Below are 20,314 nucleotides of genomic sequence, written 5' to 3'. Positions count from 1 at the left end.
GTTTGCCAATTAGTGGTGTAGCAAAGGGGCCACTGAAATAACTATTCCATTTTCTTTGCCCTGCTGCTCTGCTTTTCACTCAAGCAATGGCCCTCTTAGATTAACAAAGATTTTCATCAGATTTCAGTTTCTTTTTAGTTTTATTGGCCAGAGTCAAAACTCCCAGGGCAGGAATCTTACGGTCCCACTGAAATTTAGTAGACTTTCGGCTGGCCTGCTGTGAGCCCCCCCCCCGCGGTGGGGCAGGAAAATCCTGGCCCTTGTGTACTTGCTCCAAATGAACTCTTAGCCCAAGGGCTTGACTGACAGGTGGGGTTCTCCTGTGGACCAAAGCGGAGATTGACCTTAAAAAAAAACGTGCCTTACTTTGCTGGGACCCAGTGTCATCTTCACTCAAATTCTTTCTCTATCCCCCTCTCTGGAATGAATTGAGTTCCTCGCTGATGTACAGTTTGGTAAGCCATGATTCTTCTCCGGCGCCTCATCCCAATTCCTTTCTTTTATTCGTTACTGGAATGTGGGCATTGCTGGCTCACCCAACATTTATTGCCCATTTCTAAATGGCTTTGAGAAGGTGCTTGTGGCAATCTGAGGTGCAATATACCTTTAAGAGAACGTGAGCAGATTGACCACGTGACTGTACAATCCAATAGCTGTGTAGGGTAGGCTACAATGTTAATGTTAGTCTAGAGTGGGTTCTGGCCGGAGAACCACACATCATGTTAGTGCTCTGTTGTCTCTGTAAATAAATAGCATGTGCTTCACCACATATTGGCCTCTGCATCTGCAGTATATTGTTATCAACTCACCCGCCGACAGATAAGTGTGCAACCAGTTCATGAGCAAAGTGACCCCACAGTAGAACAGAACAACTGGCAGCGAGGCAAAACACGACCAGCCAATGACACCAAGGAAAGCTGCGAAAATTCAATTGTAGTGAATCAGCCGTGCCCTGCAGGCTGTTTGTAACTACAGCCCTCACCATAGTTGTCAAAGTCATCCCCCTCCAGTAGGCCACAATTTGGCCACATTGAGCCGTTTGATCAGACCACCAATCACTGGTCACTGGCCTTGTGTTTTTCTTTTTGACCAATGACTTATTGGGGATGGAGAAGAGGCGAGAGATCCTCTTATCAACATAAGGTCTAATTTATAGCCTAATGGCACCCAACACCCTAGATTCCAAGAGCTTTGATGAGTTGGTGAATCTTGTGAAAAGCCACTTTCAGCCGAAACCCTCAGTAGCAATGCAAATTTGAGATTCAATTCGAGGTGTTGCACCCTTGGAGAGACAGTCGCTCACTATGTAGCAGCCTTAAAACAATTAACAGAGCACCGAGAGTTCGGGATGTCGATTAACGACTTGTTAAGAGACTGATTAACTGATATTTATGTTAATGTGGGATTAACAAAGATGCCATTCAAAAAAGGTTGTTGATTGAGACAAATTTAGACTTCAGCAAGGTGCTGGAGTTGTTGCTCGCAATGAAGAGAGCAGTCAGGGACTCAGAAGCTATCAAGGGTGCACAAAATGGCACCATTCTTCACGTTGGAAATGGCGCATAACGGGCACGTTATGTGATATTGTAAAGACAGATTGAGACAAAATTTCAAACAAAAAGGCAGAAATTGTGAAATTCATATAATGGAGAAACCAGAAGAAACAGAGTCAGATATTTACTCACTACACAACTTAAAAATGGGTAAAACTGAGCCAATCTGTGTGACAGTAGAAGTCAATGGAAAACCCATTTGGACGGAGGTGGACACAGGCGCATCCACTGTTATAGGGGGACACACATTCAAGTATCACTGAATGGAGGAGGCCACCCACTACAGCTGGACAATCCTGATGCTAAATTAAAGACATATACTGGTGAAAACATATGAGTATAAGGTATAAAAGGTGTAAAAGGTAAAAGGTATAAGCAAGGTTCCAGTGCAATATGGAAGCCAGTCTGCTAATCTTCCCCTCATGGTGATAGCAGGCAGAGGACCGAGTCTCCTCGGAAGAAACTGGTTAAGAGAGATCAATCTTGAGAGATTACTGAGATCTCAATCAGAAGCAGGAAATGTTGCTGTTTGGAAAAAGAAGCCTGTAAAAACTCAACAAAAGGATCTCGAGGAGCTGATCCTTCAGGACAGAGTTTGAGCTGAAGTCAGTAACCTCCAAAAAGAAAGAGAAAACCTGCTGAAGGGCTTTCGCATATTACAAGATTCCCTCAGATCCCAAGTTGTACCACTGAAAAGGTGTGAGGAAGAACAGAAAGAATTCCACATGTCTCTGGCCAAGATAGAGAATCAATTAGCCAAGAAAGCACAACAATAATTAATCCTCCAGGAAACAACTAACAAATATAAAAAAGAAATGGAAGAGGTGAAGAATCAGCTACGTGGAAGCCAAGAAGCCTTAAAAATAGAGACCCCTGTGGTTTCAAAGGAGCTGATAGATGAGGAAATGCTGGAAGACTCAACTACTGAGTTCACTCAAGTTGAGCTCATACCTGAGCCAAGCCTGGCCAATAGCTGAAGAGGAAGCCGAGATTAAAGTCAGCTAAGAAGAAAACCCATCAAAAGAAGACAAGTAGAAAGAACAAGCAGAATTACTAACAAGGCCCCAATTTTTTTTTTTACATAACAGGAAGCTGATCATTTTGTGTTGTATTTAGCTTTGCCCAACACCCTAACCCTCAGAACATGTCTGACTTCATATTGTTGAACTAGGAGGGGAGGGGCAGCAGGAGTGCAGGCAATTGGACCTGAAAGAGGGTGATTACATTCCTATTGGAGTCTACACCACAGATAGAAGGAACTCCTCCTGCTTTGGAAGTACCCATGGGATCCATTGAGCCTGAGAGAGTCGAAGAGGCAAACTTACAGGTTCCTACTAGGGAGCCTAGTGGACAGATAACTCCTGAGAGGGAGGCCTCAGATAAACCATCCGAAGTTATAGAACTATGATGGCCAACACATTTGAAAAAGCCTCCTGATAGACTAAATTTGTAAATAGTTTATTTGTGTGAATAGTTAATATGTTGTAAAATGTACTTTTAAGTAAAGGGGGAAGGATGTGGCAACCTGAGGTGCAACTTTAAGAGACCGTGAGCGGATTGACCATGTGACTATGACCCAATAGCGGTGTAGTATGACTACACCGTTAATATTAGATTTTTTGATTCATTCACAGGATGTCTAGAGCAGGGTCTGGTTGGAGAAGCACACATCGTGTTAGTGCTGTGTTATCTGTGTAAATAAATAGCATGTGCTTCACCTCACATTGGTGTCTGCCTCTGCAGTATATTGTAATCCACTCACCGGCCGACAGATAAGCCTGCAACAAGAAGTTCACAAGCAAAGCGACCCCATGGTAGAACATAACACTGGTTTTGAGTAGAACATAACAGTGGTTTTGAGTCACCCTCTTGAACCGCTGCTGCCCAGGTCTTTTCTGCAGCAGCTTGATACAACCGAGTGCCTTGCTAGGCCATTTCAGAGGGTAGTCAAGAGTCAATCACATCGCTGTGGGTCTGGGGTAATGGGAAGGCTGGACTGGGTAAGGCGGCAAATTTCCTTCCCTGAAGGACTTGAGTGAACCAGATGGGTTTTCACAACAATCTTGACGGTTTTGTGATCTTTTTATTTCAGACTGAGTAACTAATTGAATTTAAATTCCCTCAGCTGCTGTGGTGGGATTTGAACTCATGGGCAGGATTTTTCAGATGGTTGGGGGGGGGAGGGGGGGGAGCGACCTGAAGAGTCAGTGGGGACCATGTCTCCGCCAAAACCGGCTGTCCCACAGACATTTAATGCTGGGAGCGTTAACTGGCTAGAAATGGGCCTTCCATCTGTCATTTGGGAGCACTTGTGGCGGGACCGGAAGATCCCGGCGGAGGGAGTGCGCAGAAATTCCCGCCCATTGTAAGCCGGACAGTTTATTCATGAGTGCAGCGTAGAGGGAGAGCACAGCGCCTTTGGGATTAGCCCCAGTTTTGTAGAATAGTGTCTCAAAACACAAAGAAATATTCACTCTTGTGCAATGCAGAGACAGTTGGTAACAATTAACAAAAACCTTTATCTAATAATCATTATATATCATGATATGGTTTGCTCTGGAAAGTGTGTTTTTAAATAATTACCAGCTGAAAAGGCTGAAATAAAGCAGGTTGCTCCTGAAAATGGTAGGCACTGAACATCCATGGATATAGGGCAGGAAGTCAATAGGAATCCAGCAGAGATGTGCCTGAAGGCCCTGAGAGATACTTGTTCTTAATTCTGTAATTTCATCCTATCCTCCCCAAGAAAGTGGTGGATTTCGTGGTCTCTCACAGCGTCCACCACCATATATGTTGAGGGTCTCCAATGTAGACCTCAAGGGATCTGTCTGTATGCTATGTATGCCAGGCAGGATATTGAGACTGACGAGGGTTCTGGCCAAACACAATTACATGAAGTTTATTACGAGCAACAACCATATCCAGCTCTGCACAGGCTTTGATCTAGCCTGGGTTCTAACAGTTACATAGCTGATTACTTGACTATATACCTGACTCATAAGGTATACATAAAGTCTTACTGATACAGAGTCACAGACAGTAGTGAACATCTGCAGTAGAGATCTCAGGCAATAGTGAACATCTAACATGGAGGCTTATCCTTATCCCCCAGCCTTACATGCGATGATATCATTGTGATGTCACTATGCAGCTTCTTAAAGGTATACATCATTGCTTACATTAGCATGCATACAATATCACAACAGTGGAAGCTGAGTCTTTGAGTTTATCCAAGGGTGAGTTAAGCAGATTTTTGTCAGGCAAGGGAGTAAAGGGTTATGGGGTAACAGACAGTAAAGTGGGGCCGAGATCACAATCAGATCAGCTCTGATCTTAATGAAAGGTGGAGCAGGCTCGAAGGGCCAAATGGCCTATTCTTGCTCCTATGTTCTTATGTGTCTCATCATCGATATAGTCAGCACGAGAGAGAGTGTGCTGCTGAGATAAGTGAACTTATTCACTGCTGACAGGTTCTGGTCATGGACTGAAACCTTGGACTCAAGATAAGGCTCTTCTGGAGCAGGCTGGTACGTTACTTCAGTTTTCTTTATGCTGATCATAAGACTGACGCTGTCTCATGCATTGGAGAACAAGTCTATGTTACACTGCGTGTCCCAACTCTGAACTGGCAGCTAGTGCACAGTCATTGGAAAACAGGAAATTGCAAAGCGTGTCCTTGGAGACCTCGGTCTTTGCCCGGAGCCGTCTCAGGTTGATCAGCTTCCCGTCCAGGTGATACCGGATCGCGATGCCAGGATCATCATCAGGAAGCCATCGGAGAGCATGGCGGAGGAAAATCATGCTGAAGAGAGTTGGCGTTAGCATGCAGGCCTGTTTAACCCCATTAGTGACTTGGAATGTGTCAGGAGACTCAGGACCATCCAGGACACGTGTGAACATGCTATCATAGAACAGTCGAACCATTGTTATAAATTTCTCAGAGCAGCTGAGTCTCTCCGTTACCTCCTGAAGGTCGTCCTGGCTGAGTCAGTCAAAGGCCTTGGTTGGGTCAAAAAATGTGGTGTAGAGGTCCACGTTCTGTTCCTGACCTTTCTCCTGGAACTGTCTAACTGCAAACACCATAATCAGTGGCTCCTCAACCTTTCCTGAAACCACACTGACTCTCTGGCAGCAGATCCTGGTCGAGATGTGGTACTAAGCAGTTCAGAAGGATTCTGGGTGAAAAGGGGGTGAGGTTCCTCTGTAACTGTCACAAGATTAGCAAGTTCCTTTCCGCTAGGTGGTCATAGAAGCACCGTTGCATTTCTGTAGGATTTTTGCTTGCTCCCACATAGACTGAAAGTTCACTGAGCTTCTTGACCATGCATTGACCGCCAATAGGGGAGCCCCCCCCCACCTGGCCTCTCCATCAAGACCCCTGCCCCTCTCTCCCCACCTCTTCAGGCCTCACCGCCCAACCCCACCCTGAGAGCACATTCATTTACCCCTGGTGCTGGAATCTGGGACTTTGAATATGGGGGCGGATTGTAGTCCCAGTCCTGGTCTCTGCTCCGACTGTCACATTGTACGTTTTTTCTTTCAATTTGATATTATCCTTAACTTCCTTGGTTAGCCATGGCTGGTTTATCCCCTTGCTAAAATCCTGAAATTGTTAATGACCTACATAACATTCAGACAAAAGGAAAGGACCTTGTGTGTCTGTTGTAACCTATTCTCAACAACCTATTTTCTTTATAACTAGCACAAATATTTATGTAAGTAGTGGTTGAAAACGAATTGCTCTGATGCAGTGTCATGTTTTTATTTATTCATTCATGGGATGTGGGGTATCAGCCAGCATTTAATGCCCCATCCCTAATTACCCTTGTTCAGAGGGCATTTTTAAGAGTCAACCATACTGCTGGAGTGACATGTAGGCCAGACCAGGTAAGGACAGCAGATTTCCTGTCCTAAGGGACATTATGACCCTTTACAACAATCAGCAATGCTTTCATCGTCATCATCAGATTTTCAATTCCAGATTTTTTGAAAATCGCATTCACCACCTTCAACACCTCTTTGTCCTTTTGTCTGTGACATCTTTTGGTTATCTCCACCTTTCACTGGCTCTCTATCCAGAACTTCTTATCTCACCCCCCACCCCCCTAAACCAACTGAGATTTCATCTCTTTTCTATTTTTAATTAGTTCTGTTGAAGGGTCATTCGGACACGAAACGTTAACTGTGTTCCTCTCCGCAGATGCTGCCAGACCTGCTGAGTTTTTCCAGGTATTTTTGTTTTTGTTTTGGATTTCCAGTATCTGTAGTTTTTTGCTTTTATTCAAATTTCACCATCTGCCATGGTGGGATTTGAACCTGGGTCACCAGTGCATTATCCTGATTCTCTGGAATACCAGCCCAGTGACAATACCACTATGCCAACACCTTCCTTTATATAATTCACAATATATACTTCACAAATATACACATCACAAATCACAGCCTACACTCTCTCAGCTCAAAGGTCAGGCCCCACATTTTTCCCAGGGCCAGACCCTAATATTTTTTTCAGAACCACTCTTTTAGGCCTTGTTGATTTGTCAACTTTCCTCAGTTTCGAGACTCCCTCTTGTCCCCTCACTTCCTCACAGCCCTCGTCTCTCTTCTGCTATTCCTAAACCCGATGCAGCTGAACCCACCCGCTGTCCCCCTGTTCCTCACAGCCTGCATGCTCCCACCCCTACTCCATTTTGCGCCGGATTTCATGGCTTTCCGGCGGGGTAAGGGAGATGGAACCTGATGTGCGCAGTCCGCTCACTCCCGCCCCTGTGTCTCAGTGCATCTAGCATCGGCTGACCCATTAGCCGCCTGTTGATAGGAATGAGACCATCCAGTGTTGTGAAGGGGATGAGGGGGCTCCATGTCCATCAGGACAACTTGGGTAGGACCCGTGGCAGGAGAGGGCTTAGACTGTTAACTGGAAGTCAGTTCCGTTTTTGAATTTAAAGTCCCCCTCCCCCCCTCACTCTCTCCTTTAATTGTTACGTCAGCCTAGAAAAAAATTGAACAAATGAAAGCCACCAACAGCCAAACACTGTCAGACTCTGCTGCTGTATGGTCAGGCTTACCCGCCTTCTCATCCACCCTTGTGCCGCCCCATCATACCTGGCACAACTCATTCCCAGTGTCTTTCCCATGAGACTATTGGAAAAAGTGGAATTGGCCATGGAAAATTGCAGCAAATTAGCTTTTTAACAAGCTCAATGGCTTGTTAATTGTTTCCTTTTTTCAAAATGGCGGGCGGGCTTTCAGGATGTTTTTGGAGACTGGCAGGATAACGTTGGATTACCAACTTGATCTCATCACACCATATTTTATATAAGCGCAGGGGAGCGGCCTTCCCAACTTATGGCCATTAAAATCCAGCCCGATGTCTTTTCACTCCTCCCAGGCCCACACTCCCTCCTATCACTTCAACCTGCCCTTGCACCCCTCCATCCCAGTCCTAAATCCTCCACTTGTTCACCCATCCCTGCACATTGCATTGGCTCCGAGACTGGCGCTTGTTATATGTTGCTGTGGCGCCAGACCTTTAACAGCCACAACATGTAGACCACCCTACCCATATTCTAGCTGGGGGGAGATGGTGGTGTAGTGGTAATGTCTACTGGCTGATAATCCAGAGATTTAGCCTAATCATCTGGGGACATGGGTTCAAATCCCACCAAGGCTGCTGGTGGGATTTAAACTCAATACGTAAATCTGGAATTGAAAGCTAGTCTCAGTTATGGTACCATAAAGCTATCAATTGTTGCAAAAACCCATCCCCTTCAACCCTTTAGGGAAGGAAATCTGCCATCCTTGTCTGGTCTGGCCTACATATGACTCCAGACCCAGAGCAATGTAGTTGGCTTTTAACTGCCCTCTGAAATGGCCAAGCAAGCACTCATTTCAAGGGCAATTAGGGACGGGCAACAAATGCTGGCCTTGCCAATGACGCCCATGTCCAATGAAAGAAATAAAGCAAAACGAGTTAAATGTATCTCAGCCGCCAGCTCCCACCCAACATAAGCCTCAATATTTATATCTTTCAAAGTTCTAGTCCACTTACTTTGACCCAACATTGGCTCCTAATTTCTCTCCTACCTGTGTTTGTTTCAGTAACTCCTGATACCCCTTCCCTTCAGGTCCAGACCTTAGGCCTTAGTTACCTTTAACCCCACACCAGTCCCCAACTCTGATAGGTTGGTTGCCTCTGTCATGTTGCTGCATGTTAAAGGTCAAACACACGAATGGAATAAATACATGAAACAACAGGCATGTGAAATTGGAGAAGCTGGGGTTGTTCTCCTGTGAAAAGCAAAGGCTGTGAGGAGATTTGATTGATGTTGTTCAAAGTCATGAGGGGATCTAAACAGAGTAGGAACTGTTCCCATTGGCAGAAGGCATGAGAGCCAGAGCAAACAGATTGAAAGTGATGGCAAAAAAAAAAATTCAAAGGTGACTCAAGGAAGAAACTTTTTTATCCAGAGTGTGGTTGGGATCTGGAATGCACTTCCTGAAAGCTGGTGGAGGCGGGTTCAATTGTGGCTATTCCCAGGGAATTGGATAAGCACCTGAAGGGAAAACGTTTACGGGGAAAGGGCAGGGGAGTGAGGTTAGCAGAGAGCTGATTCAGGCACGAGGGGCCAAATGGCCATCTCTGCGCTGTAACCATTCCATGATTCTATACCAACAAGAGAGGAGACGGAATTAAGGGAAACTAGGTATTGCTGAGAAAGAGATATTTTTTGTTGAAGTTTTTTATCTTGTACTCATCAGGGCAATTCACAAGAAAATACCAATGCCGGGGGGAAACAACAAATGTATACTATATGAGAAGACAGTGCTGATTGGTTGGCAAGTGGTCTCTGATTGGTAGAGGCATTGCCATGGAGAATGCACTAGTTGATGGTGACTGACAGTTAACTGTCGAGCATTGTCTGAAATTTAAACCAGACAGCTTGGTCTGATTGGTCAAGACATTGCAGTTAACTGTCAGTCACCATCAACTGGTGCATTCTCCATGTCAATGCCTCTACCAATCAGAGTCCACTTACCAACCAATCAAAACTCTCTCTTCCCATACAGTATAAGTTTGTTGTTTCCTCTGATATTGCATCTTCTTGTGAATTGTCTTGAAGAGTGCAAAGTGAAAAGCTTCAACAAAAAAAGTCTCACTTTTCAGCAATATTCAAGTTCTGTGCTACCAAACAACTAACAGTAAACTTAATTGAAAGAGGGAGACAAAAAAGCCAGAGGAAAAGCATTGTCAACAACATTCAAAAATATGATAGCAACGTGCAGAGTAAAACAACCATAAGCAACAGAAATAATTACGGTGGATGGGACACAAGGACTGATACAGTTAAAGTATGAGAGCCATCATTTCAAGAAAAATGCAACATAACAAACTTGTAACCTTAAAATATGAACAGAATGATACACTCAATAGAATAAAACTTAGTGTAATAATGTGTTATTTGATGAAAAGAGCTCTTGAATAAACATGCCTATTTTTGACTGTTACAGTGATGAAGCCTTTGGAAAATGCTGATGATAAAGAAGGTAAGTTTGACTCTTCACAAATTTGCAGCTTAATAGTACAATCTGGTTTTCTGCAACATGAAACCAATGCAATAACCTATGGAGCGTTTGCTTGGGTAGGTCATCACGCTTTGCCTGTGTAGGTGGCTTGGGTTTAGGCTATGGAATCTGGGAGTAACCTACCAGAGCCGTTCTCTGATTCTGTCCATCATGCTTGAAGGGAGCACGGGATGGACGTTTGGCTGCACATGTGCTCTCAGGTTCCTTGCGAGTATAAGTTTAAATCCACATTTCCAATTCATTTGCATCTACCTCGGGTCAGGGGTGCTCATGGGTCATAGTGTTTAGATTGAGGATTGCCCCCTGGCAGAAGCGATGCCGCTAAAGCTAGCCCCCTCCAAACCTCCGTGCCCACGGCATGCACCAGGAACTGAGAAATATAAATACAAATAGACTTGAGTTGTCTACTGACTGATGGGTTAAACAAAATGATTGATCCAGTTGTGCAGGGCCATTGTGCAGTGAAAGCCAATGTTCCTGGCATGACCATCATTTATTGTTGATAACACAAAGCCATCTGGGATGTATGACCTTGAGCAGAATGAAGATCTTGACTGCTTCTCAAGCTTTAATCTGTTCGTTGTTCCTATTGATTGTCTTATTACTACAGTAAATTCAGTGTTCTTCCATTATGTGTCTGCAAAATAAGATCTTGCAACAATCACAATTCTTTCCTCTCCAAGACAGGCTGAAACCAACTTCTGGAATCAATTCGGGGGCATCCAAGATTTGTCTACTCGAATCAATTAGATGCTCACCATGAATCCTCAGGGGCAACATATACAATTCATGATTGAAGGAAGCTGCCTTCACTTAACGTACACCTCCTCGTTAAAGTCTTTAGTAGATGTCTTTAAAATAAAGGATTAAATTAAAATTAGGGTAGACCTTAGATGCTTCCACTTACAACAAAGAACAAAGCTAATGGCCAAAAATGCCACAAGGGAATTCAAGAGAAATTGCTTTATCCAGAGAGTGGTGGGAATGTGGAACCGGCTGCCACAAGGAGTGGTTGAAGTATGGATGCATTTAAGGGTAAGCTCAGTAAACACATGAGGGAGAAAGGGATAGAAGGATATGTTGATAGAGTTAGAGAAGCAGGGTGGGAGGAGGCTTGTGTGTGGAACATAAACACTGACATGGACCAGTTGGGTCGAATGGCCTGTTTCAGCGCTGTCTGTTCTATTCAAGTTGGTAGTTAATGAATGTGATCCCTGATTGATTTTCTCCCTCTGCAGCCCAGGCACCCCAAAGCCAGATGGAGTGGACACAGTTGCTACTCTGGAATCAACCAGATGAGCAGAGACCTGGCATCGAATTTTGCATCTTCCTGCTTTAATTTGATCTTGGGCAGATTACTTGCCAATGGAAGCCTCAAGGGTGTTCACAAGGGAGAGATTAATCAAAAAAGTTGCACACTTTTGGAAGATGTTTGAAGGGCAATGGGTCAGGGTCCTAGACAGTAGTCACCTGTATATTATAATTTTAACTCTATAGTTACTTAATCCAAATGACGATCATTTTACACTTTTTTGGTATTAAATTCCCACTTTTCTTACTTATTTTTACTTTACCTATTTTATTTACATTGAACTATCCATTGATTTGGATTAAATTATGTTTTTAAATCTCTGAAGAACAGCTTTAAATCACCAGGAATTGACTGAGTTCCACTTCCACAGGTCAACTTACTTGAGTTTCCTATGGCCTTGCAAACAATAGGTGTTGATATTTTAGCCCATTTTGCTAACAGGATTGCAAAACGATCAATATTCTGTTATTTTAACGACTGGAAATTAATGGCTAACTGCAAGTTTCATTGACAAAGCAATAATCTGCATTTATAAAGAACCTTTACGATTGTAAAACACCCCAAGTTGTGTCTCAGGAACTTTACTAAATAAAATTTGACACCACATCACATCAGGAGATAGAAGGACAAAAGCTTGGTCAAAGAGGTAGCTTTTAAGGAGGACGTTGAAGATATATATATATATATATATATATAATAGAGAGAGAGAGAGAGAGAGAGAGCCGAGAGGTTTAGGGACGGAATTCCAGAACTGAGGGTCAATGCATATCAATGTCAGCAGTGGAGCAATGAAAATTGGCAACGTGCAGGAGGCCGAAATGGGAAAAGCTTGGAGAGTTGTAGGGCTGGGGGAGGTTACAGAGATAGGGAGCGGTGAAGCCATGGTCGGATTCGTAAACAGGGAAGCAAACTTTAAAATTGAGGCATTATCCACTGGGAGCCAATGTAGATCAGTGAGCACAAGGGCTGATAGGTGAATGGGACTTGGCGTGCATTAGGATAGGGGCAGCAGAGTTTTGAATGAGCTCAATTTTATGGATGGTGCAAAATGGAAGGCCAGCCAGGGGAACATTGGAATAGTCAGGTCCAGACACACAACAGCAGCTAGAGGCAGGGTTGGTGACGGTTGATGTTACGGAGGCGGAAGTGGTTGTGTTGTAAATTTTATATATCTCAGAACAATGCAGAAATGACACTAGTTTCTATTTGTGCAAGAGGTTTATTTACAAGTGTTTTAAAATATCTCTGCAACCACAAAATGTCGGCATTCATGCTTCCAGCTCAACTTCCAGTAGCTCCTGTGGTGTCTGTTTACTTTTCTCTGAGTCCACACCCAGGCTTAACCAATCAAGCACAGTGAGCATAGGTCAGTTACCAGACTCACAATCACACACAGAACAACTGAACACAATCGGCGGTTTTGGTGGTGGTGGAGCCGATGTGCAGTTGGAAGCTCATCATGGGTTAAGGGTGAGAACGGTCTGATTCAACCTCAGATGGTGGTCAGGAAGGAAGGAGCTGATGGTTTGAGAACAGGGACTGAAGACAATGGCTTTGGTTTTCCCAACATTTAGTTGGACAAAATTTCTGCTCATGTGGAGATCAGACAAGCAGCATGACAAATCAGAGATGTCGGCAGTGGTGATGTTGAGGCAGGCTAGGTGCCGTCTCTGTATGTGCGGAAGCTAACCTGTTTTCGAATGATGTTGACATGTCATAGCAGGTCGTAGGTCGTTAGTAAGTCTGCTTTGATTAAGTTTAAATAATTTGCTGATGTTCAATTGAGAAATGACTGGGAATAAGGGGAAAAATTTCAACAAATACCAGCAACATTACACTTGTTTTTTTTAAAATGATGCTGTTTAGTTGGTCCCTTTTTGAGTTTACTGATGCTTTGTACGAATGATAGGTAACTTTGACTCAGCTGGAAGTCTGTAATTTCAAACAGAAGGGCTCTGAGGGCACCATGAGAACAAAGCTTAGAATTTTAGGACACTCTTCACATTAGGATCTAGGTGAGGTATCGTAGTAACTGTGTGAAGCTTTCGAAATAGGAATATTTTACAACATGGTACTAATATGACAAAGCTTTCATCTGGCTCTCAATACCAGAACTTAAGGTCCACCTTCTCCACATTTTAAAAAATTAGTTCTCTAGATGTGGACATTGTTGGCTAGGCCAGCATTTATTGCCGATTCCTCATTGCTCTTGAGCAGTTGTTGGTGAGCTGTCTTCTTGGACCACTGCAGTCAGTGTGGTGTAGTTACATGGACAGTGCACGATTTGACTCAGTGATAATTAAGGAGGGGGGTAATACAGTTCCAAGTCAGGGTGTTGATGATCCCATGTGTCTCCTTGGTGGTTGAAGGAGCCTTAGTGAGATACTGCAATGCATCCTATAGTTAGGACACACTGCGACTATAGTGCACCAGTTGTGGAGGGAGTGAGTATTTAAGCCAGTAGATGGACTGCCGATCAAGCCAACTGCTTTGTCCTGCTTGGGGTCAGGTTTCTTGAGTGTACTTCCAGCTGCACCCATCCAGGCGAGTGGAGGGTATTCCATCACATTTCTCCTGATTTGTGCCCCCAAGAGCCAGGAGGATGCTTGGGGAGTCGAGCAATGAGCCACTTGTTACACAATCCCCAGCCTCTGACCTGCTTTAGTAGCCATTGTATTCAACTAGCTGGTCAATTCCCCATACACAATCCCAATAGAAATCTCCCTTCAGCAATGTAGACAATTAGAAAGACGACTCTGTCCAACCTAAAACAAGTATACAGCAGGAGGGAAATATACAGTTGTGTAGCTGAGATCCATAAAAATAGCACAAATATTATTTTTGCATGGGCGAAGGTAGAGTAATTTGGGTCATTACTAGTCCTTAGGGACTCATTACCATCTCTCACTTCAGTTGTGCCCGCTTTGGTCATCCCAAGGTCAGTAAGACTATAACACTGTCCAAATAATTATTCTCCTTTACAGTCAGCAGTTGTTATGAACTCAAGGCATTTGACCATTGTGTGTAGATTTTCATCAGCGCTTTCTTCGTATTGAGCTCTACTACTGATTAATGATGAACTGGGCTCATGGTAACATTCACAATGATAGGCTTGTGATAACAGATTGGTAATAATGAAGTTCTACTGAATTCCACTCATGTCAGATTTCCAGATTTATTGATCCAAAGTTCTAATTTTGCATTCTCACCACTTAATGGTCAGTATCAGGACTAGCCATTATAGAGTCAACTTACAAAAGCAATTGAGATTCTATCAGGAAATGTGTGCCCACAGAACCACCAGAATAAATCACCAGTAATGGTAACTTCCAGGCATTCTTCAGTTTGTGCAATAGACCATCATTTCTCACTTGTCCCTGCTGCACTCATGAGGAATGGGTCTTTCACACTTCGGATAGAATTGCCTTAACTCTGTCACAAATTGGATCTGCTGTGCTGTTGCTTCTATTTAGGCTAGGTGAGTGTAAGTGAAGAAAGCATGTCTATAATCTGCAATTCACCAACTGTACCGGAAAGGATTTCAGGTCGGTAAATCGATGGGGACCTGGGTTGGAATCTCACTTCAGTACATTGGAGGTAATTTAACTCCATGGCTCAGGTAGATACACTGTTGAAATTAGGGTGAGGAAGCATGGTGTGTGTTTAGGGTCCTCTCAGGTTCTGGGATCTATATGTATATATTCAAAAGGGACAGTAGTCAATTATCACCATTATAATGGAACAGAATGGTTGAGAACAGCAAATGTGGATCTATCGTTTTATCTTTTTAAATGACAAGCTATTTTGTAGGAATGTTGTATCATGCAACTCATAATGCATCATCATAAAACCATGTCCACAGACAATTTGAATTTTAATTATTCTTCAAATGTCGATGATACTGATGAGGCCACATTTATTGCCTTCCCTTTGTTCCCTGAGGAGCTGATGGTGAACCTTCTCTAGCTATTACTCTTTGCAACTAAATGGTTTGTTACGCCACTTCAGAGCGCATGAAGTGTCTACCATGTAATTGGTGTCACAAGATGTCAGTGAACCTTTTGGATTTCAAGGTTGGATATTTCCAACGTGGCCTCCAAATGATTGGATTGATTGAATTTATTCAATTTCCTATCCCCCAGGGTGCAATGTTAACTCCTGATCTATGGTCTGCCAGCTAGACCATTGCCATTACCAGACCCTATTACTTTATAGAATAATAAGGCATTCAGTAAAATCTCTTACTCTGAGCGGTTAGACTGTGGAGCTTGCTACCACATAAAGAAAACAGTATAAATGCAGAAAAAGGGAAACTAGGTAAGTAGTCAAGAGAGAAAGGAATAGTAAGATGTGTTGCCAGAGCGAGATAAAGTTAGATGGGAAAAGGCTTGTCAACTAGTTGGGCCAAATGACCTGTTTCTGTGCTCTTAATTTCTATGTAATTATTAGGATTGTCTGAACTTTTTTTTAAAAATAAGGTTTTATTTGGGAAATTAGAAATTTCAGTTACTGAAAAAATGGCAAACAACGCTTTTACGAAAATTGTTTAAAGTGATTCAATCAATTCGCCTTTTTCCCTGATTTCTTTTGATTGACAGGTTCTCTTGACTGTTCATTCAGGATTGATTGTTCTCATAAATCTTCAGTTATTTCTCACTGGTATAGTTTTAGCCCTCTTTCCTCATTCCATTCACAAGGTTCCTACCTCTTCAGTTCTGGCTTACTACTGTTTTACTGTGACTTGACTAATTAAATGACGGCAGAATGTTGATGAAAAAAGTGTGATGGAAATAATTTTCATGAGGAAAAGGAAGCCAAAAAAAAAGTGACAATAAAAAGTAAGGAATATATATTACAGGAAGTGCATGCTATACCCAAGAGTTTTAGTATGTTGGATATTACCTCTAATCTATGCCCTCTGGTTAGCAACCCTTCAATCATTTACTCTATCTAACCCCTCAAAAATTGAAGCACTTCCATCAAATCTCTGCCGAGCCTTCTCTGCTCTAAGGGGAAATATTCCAGTTTCTCAAGACAGTCCATGTAGCTGTACTCCCTCCTTCCTTGGACCATTCTAATAAGTCTCTGGGCTCTGCTTTTTTAGCAACCTATGCCCAAATAAAGTTCTCAGTAAAGATCAAGGTCAACTTTACAATCGGTATAACTGAAGGACCTTTTTCCAATTGGCTACATCATTTTGAGAAGCTTTGGGCGGGATTATTCGGCCCCGCCTGCCACTGGGATTGCCCAGCCCCCACTGAAAGTCGATGGGTTTTTGGCTGGGCCATTGTATCCCCCCCCCCGGCGGCAGGTCCCACCATAGCCAGAAAATCCCGGCCTTGGACCCAGTTCCATCTAAGTTTTAATCTACTGGGGATGATGAGAGTACAATGGATACAACCTGGTTAAAACTTAGATTAGTTGGGGGAAAGTGCATGATTTATTGTACAAAATGGACGGAGGGGCAGAAAGAGAAGACATAAAGATTAAAAATAAGTGAGCGAGAGCACAATGGATGTAATTGTTTGGAAGAGCGGATAGTTGGATAGTTAAAGAAAGAATGGCTTGCATTTAGAGAGAGCTTTCCATGACCACCTGGCAGTTCAAAGCTCTTTAGGCCAATGAAATCTTTTTTCTGCAATTTTGATTGAGGGATAAATAATGGCCAGGACATGAGGGAGAACTCCCCTGCCCTTCAAAATTGTGCCATAAGATCTTTTACATCCAGCCTCCAGTTAACAACTCATCCAAGGTACCACTACCAACAATGCAGCACTCCCTCTGTACTGCATTGGAGTGTCAATGTTAATTTTTGTGCTCAAGCCCTGGGGGGAGGATGTTTTTAGCTCGGTGGGTGGGTCCGCACCCGACCTGACTGAGCATGATATAATGTGCGATGATGTCGGGTGAGCATCCTGACGTCATCGCGTTCTTGTGCGATATTTTGGTCGGGGGGGGCGTGCACCAGAGTCGACAATTAAAAGGCCATTAAGAATGGTAACTGTAAGAAATCTTTGCAACCTTACGCTCGAGGGGCAGGCGAAAAGGCCAATCGGCCTTTGCATTATTTTTTTTTTTGGGAAGCCTCATCCACGGGTGGGATGAGGTTCCCTAAAGCAAATAAAAGTAAAATAAACATTTTAAAATTTAATGAATAACATGTCCCTGCTCATGAGGGGACATGCTTTATAACATTTTAGCAGTCTTTATTTTTTTGTTTCGAAAGCTCTTGTCTCCCTCAGGCAGCTCTGTGCCTCAGGGAGATTTTCAAGCGCGCACCCGCGCACATGTGCAAAGTCCGCGTACGCCCTCCTTTCCCCACCCACACAGGCGGCGCCGAGCGCTACCACTCACCTTTCACGTTGGGCGGGCCTTATTTGGCCTGCCCAGCGCAAAATCACAGTCCGGCCCCAATCGCGGGCAGCCCCCCACCGAGCCTGCCCGACAAAGGGCAAAATTCTGCCCCTGGAGTGGCACCTGAGCCTAGAATCTTGTGACTCAGAGGTAAGAGTGCTACCCATTGAGCCACAGCAGGCAACATCATGGAAGGAAAGAGCGATAAAGGCAGAGGTTCTGATTGTGTAACTTTTTTTTCTATTCTTTCATGGGATGTAGGCATTGGTGGACAAGGCCAGCATTTGTTGCCCATCCCTAATTGCCCTTGAACTGACCCTTGCTGGGCCATTTCAGAGGGCAGTTAAACGTCAACCACACTGCTGTGGGTCTGCATTCACATGTAGGCCAGATCAGGCAAGGACAGCAGATTTCCTTCCGTAAAGGAACCAGATGGAGTTTTACGTTAAATGATGTTAACCATGATCACCATGACTGAAACTAGTTTTCAGTTCCAGAATGTCTTTTCTGAATTAATTGAGTTTAACTTGCACAGACTGCAGTAGTGGGATTTGAACTTGTGTCCCCAAACCATTTGCCTAGGTCTCTGGATTACTAGTCTTGTGACGTTAACGCTATGCTGGCATTGCCCCAGCTTCATTTATGAAAGCTTTTAATTAATCAATACTACAATCCTGTGTGTACTGTTTACATAAGGTTTTTACACAGACATTAATATTTACTTCTGAGGAAGAAATGTTACTTGGAGGAATAATGGTTGAAAGAGAGAGAGAGAGAAAAGTGATCAAGGTTCCTACTGCCCAGGAATTATGTTATTTGAAACTTTTATTGTTCAGCAGAATTTAATCTAAACTGAAACTTTTCTAGGAATCCTGCCAAGTTCTCACTTCACAACCTTAGGAGGAGGTGGTTTGGGACCACTTAGATTTAGGCCTTTTTTAATATTCTTTTCGCAGGATGTGGACATCGCTGGCTGGGCCAGCATTTATTGCCCAACTCTAGTTGCCCTTGAGAAGGTGGTGGTGAGCAGCCTTCTTGAGCCGCTGCAGTCCCATGTGGTGTAGGTACACCCACAGTGCTGTTAGGGAGAGAGTTCCAGGATTTTGACCCAGCGACAGTGAAGGAACGGTGATATATTCCCAAGTCAGGATGGTGTGTGGCTTGGAGGGGAACTTCCAGGTGGCGGTGTTCCCATGTGTCTGCTGCCCTTGTCCTCCAAGGTGGTAGAGGTCATGGGTTTGGAAGATGCTGTGGAAGGAGTCTTGGTGAGTTGCTGCAATGCATCTTGTATGTTGACATTGCTGCCACTGTGTGTTGGTGGTGGTGGGGCTCAATGTTTAAGGAGGATACAGGGTGCCAATCTACTGGGCTGCTTTTCGCTGGTTGTTGGAAGGGGTGAATGTTTCTGGAAGAGATTGTGTGCCAGTCAAGCAGCTGCTTTGCCCTGATTGGTGTCAAGCTTCTTGATGGGTGGAGAGAGCAGTTAATAAAGCATATGGTATGCTGGGCTTTATTAATAGGGGCACAGAGTACAAGACCAAGGAGGTTATGCTGTATTTATATAAGGCACTCGTTAGATCTCAGCTGGAGCATTGTGTACAGTTCTGGGTGCCACATCATAGCAAGGATGTGAACACGTTGGAGATTGTGCCGAAGAGGTTTACAAGAATGGTTCCAGGGATGAGAAACTTCAGTTGTGAGGATAGATTGAAGAGGTTGGGACTGTTCTCTTTGGAGAGAAGAAGGCTAAGCGGAGATTTGATAGAGATGCTCAAAATCATGAGGGGGCTGGACAGAGTAGATAGGGAGAAGCTGTTCCCATTCATAAAAGGATCAAGAATGAGAGGGCACAGATTCAAAAGGATTTGCAAAAGAAGCAAATGTGATGTGAGAAAAATCTTTTTCAGACGAGTGGTTTCGATCTCGAATACACTGCCTGAAGGTATGATGGAGGCAGGTTCAATTGAAGCATTCAAGAGGACGTTAGATGATTATTTGAACAGAAACAATGTGCAAGGGGAAAAGCCAGGCCAATGGCACTAGGTCATAATGCTCATTTGGAGAGCTGCTGCAGATACGATGGGCCGAATGGCCTCCTTCTGTGCTGTTAAAATTTTGTGATTCTGTGATTCTTGAATCGTTATTGGATCTGCACTCATCCAGGCAAGGGAGTATTCCATCGCACTTTTGAGTTGTGGCTTCTAGATAGTGGATAGATTTGGGGGAGTCAGGAGGTGAGTTACTTGCCACAGAATTCCCAGCCTCTGACCTGCTCTTGTAGCCACAGCATTTATATGGCTAGTCCAGTTTGGTTTGGTCAATGGTAACCCCAGGATGTTGATAGTGGGGATCAAGTGATGATAATACCATTGTATGACAACGGGACATGGTTAGACTCTCTGTTGGAAACGGTCACTGCCTGGTACTTGAGTGGTGCGAATGTTACTCAAGGTTAGTGGAATCTGCCCATCCCTTCTCTGTGAGTTTTCTTATGGATGAAGAGAAATCA

At 43.7% G+C, this 20,314-nt stretch overlaps 1 protein-coding gene across 5 annotated transcripts in view; it reads left to right on the top strand.

Moving 5' to 3' along the window:
• Positions 1–20,314, top strand: part of cd276 (CD276 molecule) — a 518,869-nt gene that overhangs the window by 459,940 nt on the left and 38,615 nt on the right. For 4 of the 5 annotated variants that reach the window (XM_041178516.1, XM_041178515.1, XM_041178512.1 and 1 more), the window contains one exon: positions 10,065–10,100. The exons of the other annotated variant lie outside the window; for it this stretch is intronic. In XM_041178516.1, coding sequence (XP_041034450.1) covers positions 10,065–10,100 — 36 coding nt within the window. The remainder of the gene's footprint in view (positions 1–10,064; positions 10,101–20,314) is intronic. 5 annotated transcript variants of the gene reach the window in all.

The sequence above is a fragment of the Carcharodon carcharias genome, chromosome 32 (genome assembly GCF_017639515.1).
Source record: "Carcharodon carcharias isolate sCarCar2 chromosome 32, sCarCar2.pri, whole genome shotgun sequence".
In the NCBI taxonomy this organism is placed as follows: Eukaryota; Metazoa; Chordata; class Chondrichthyes; order Lamniformes; family Lamnidae; genus Carcharodon; species Carcharodon carcharias.
Note: the sequence above shows the minus strand (reverse complement) of the source record. Positions and strands in the feature narration are given on the sequence as shown.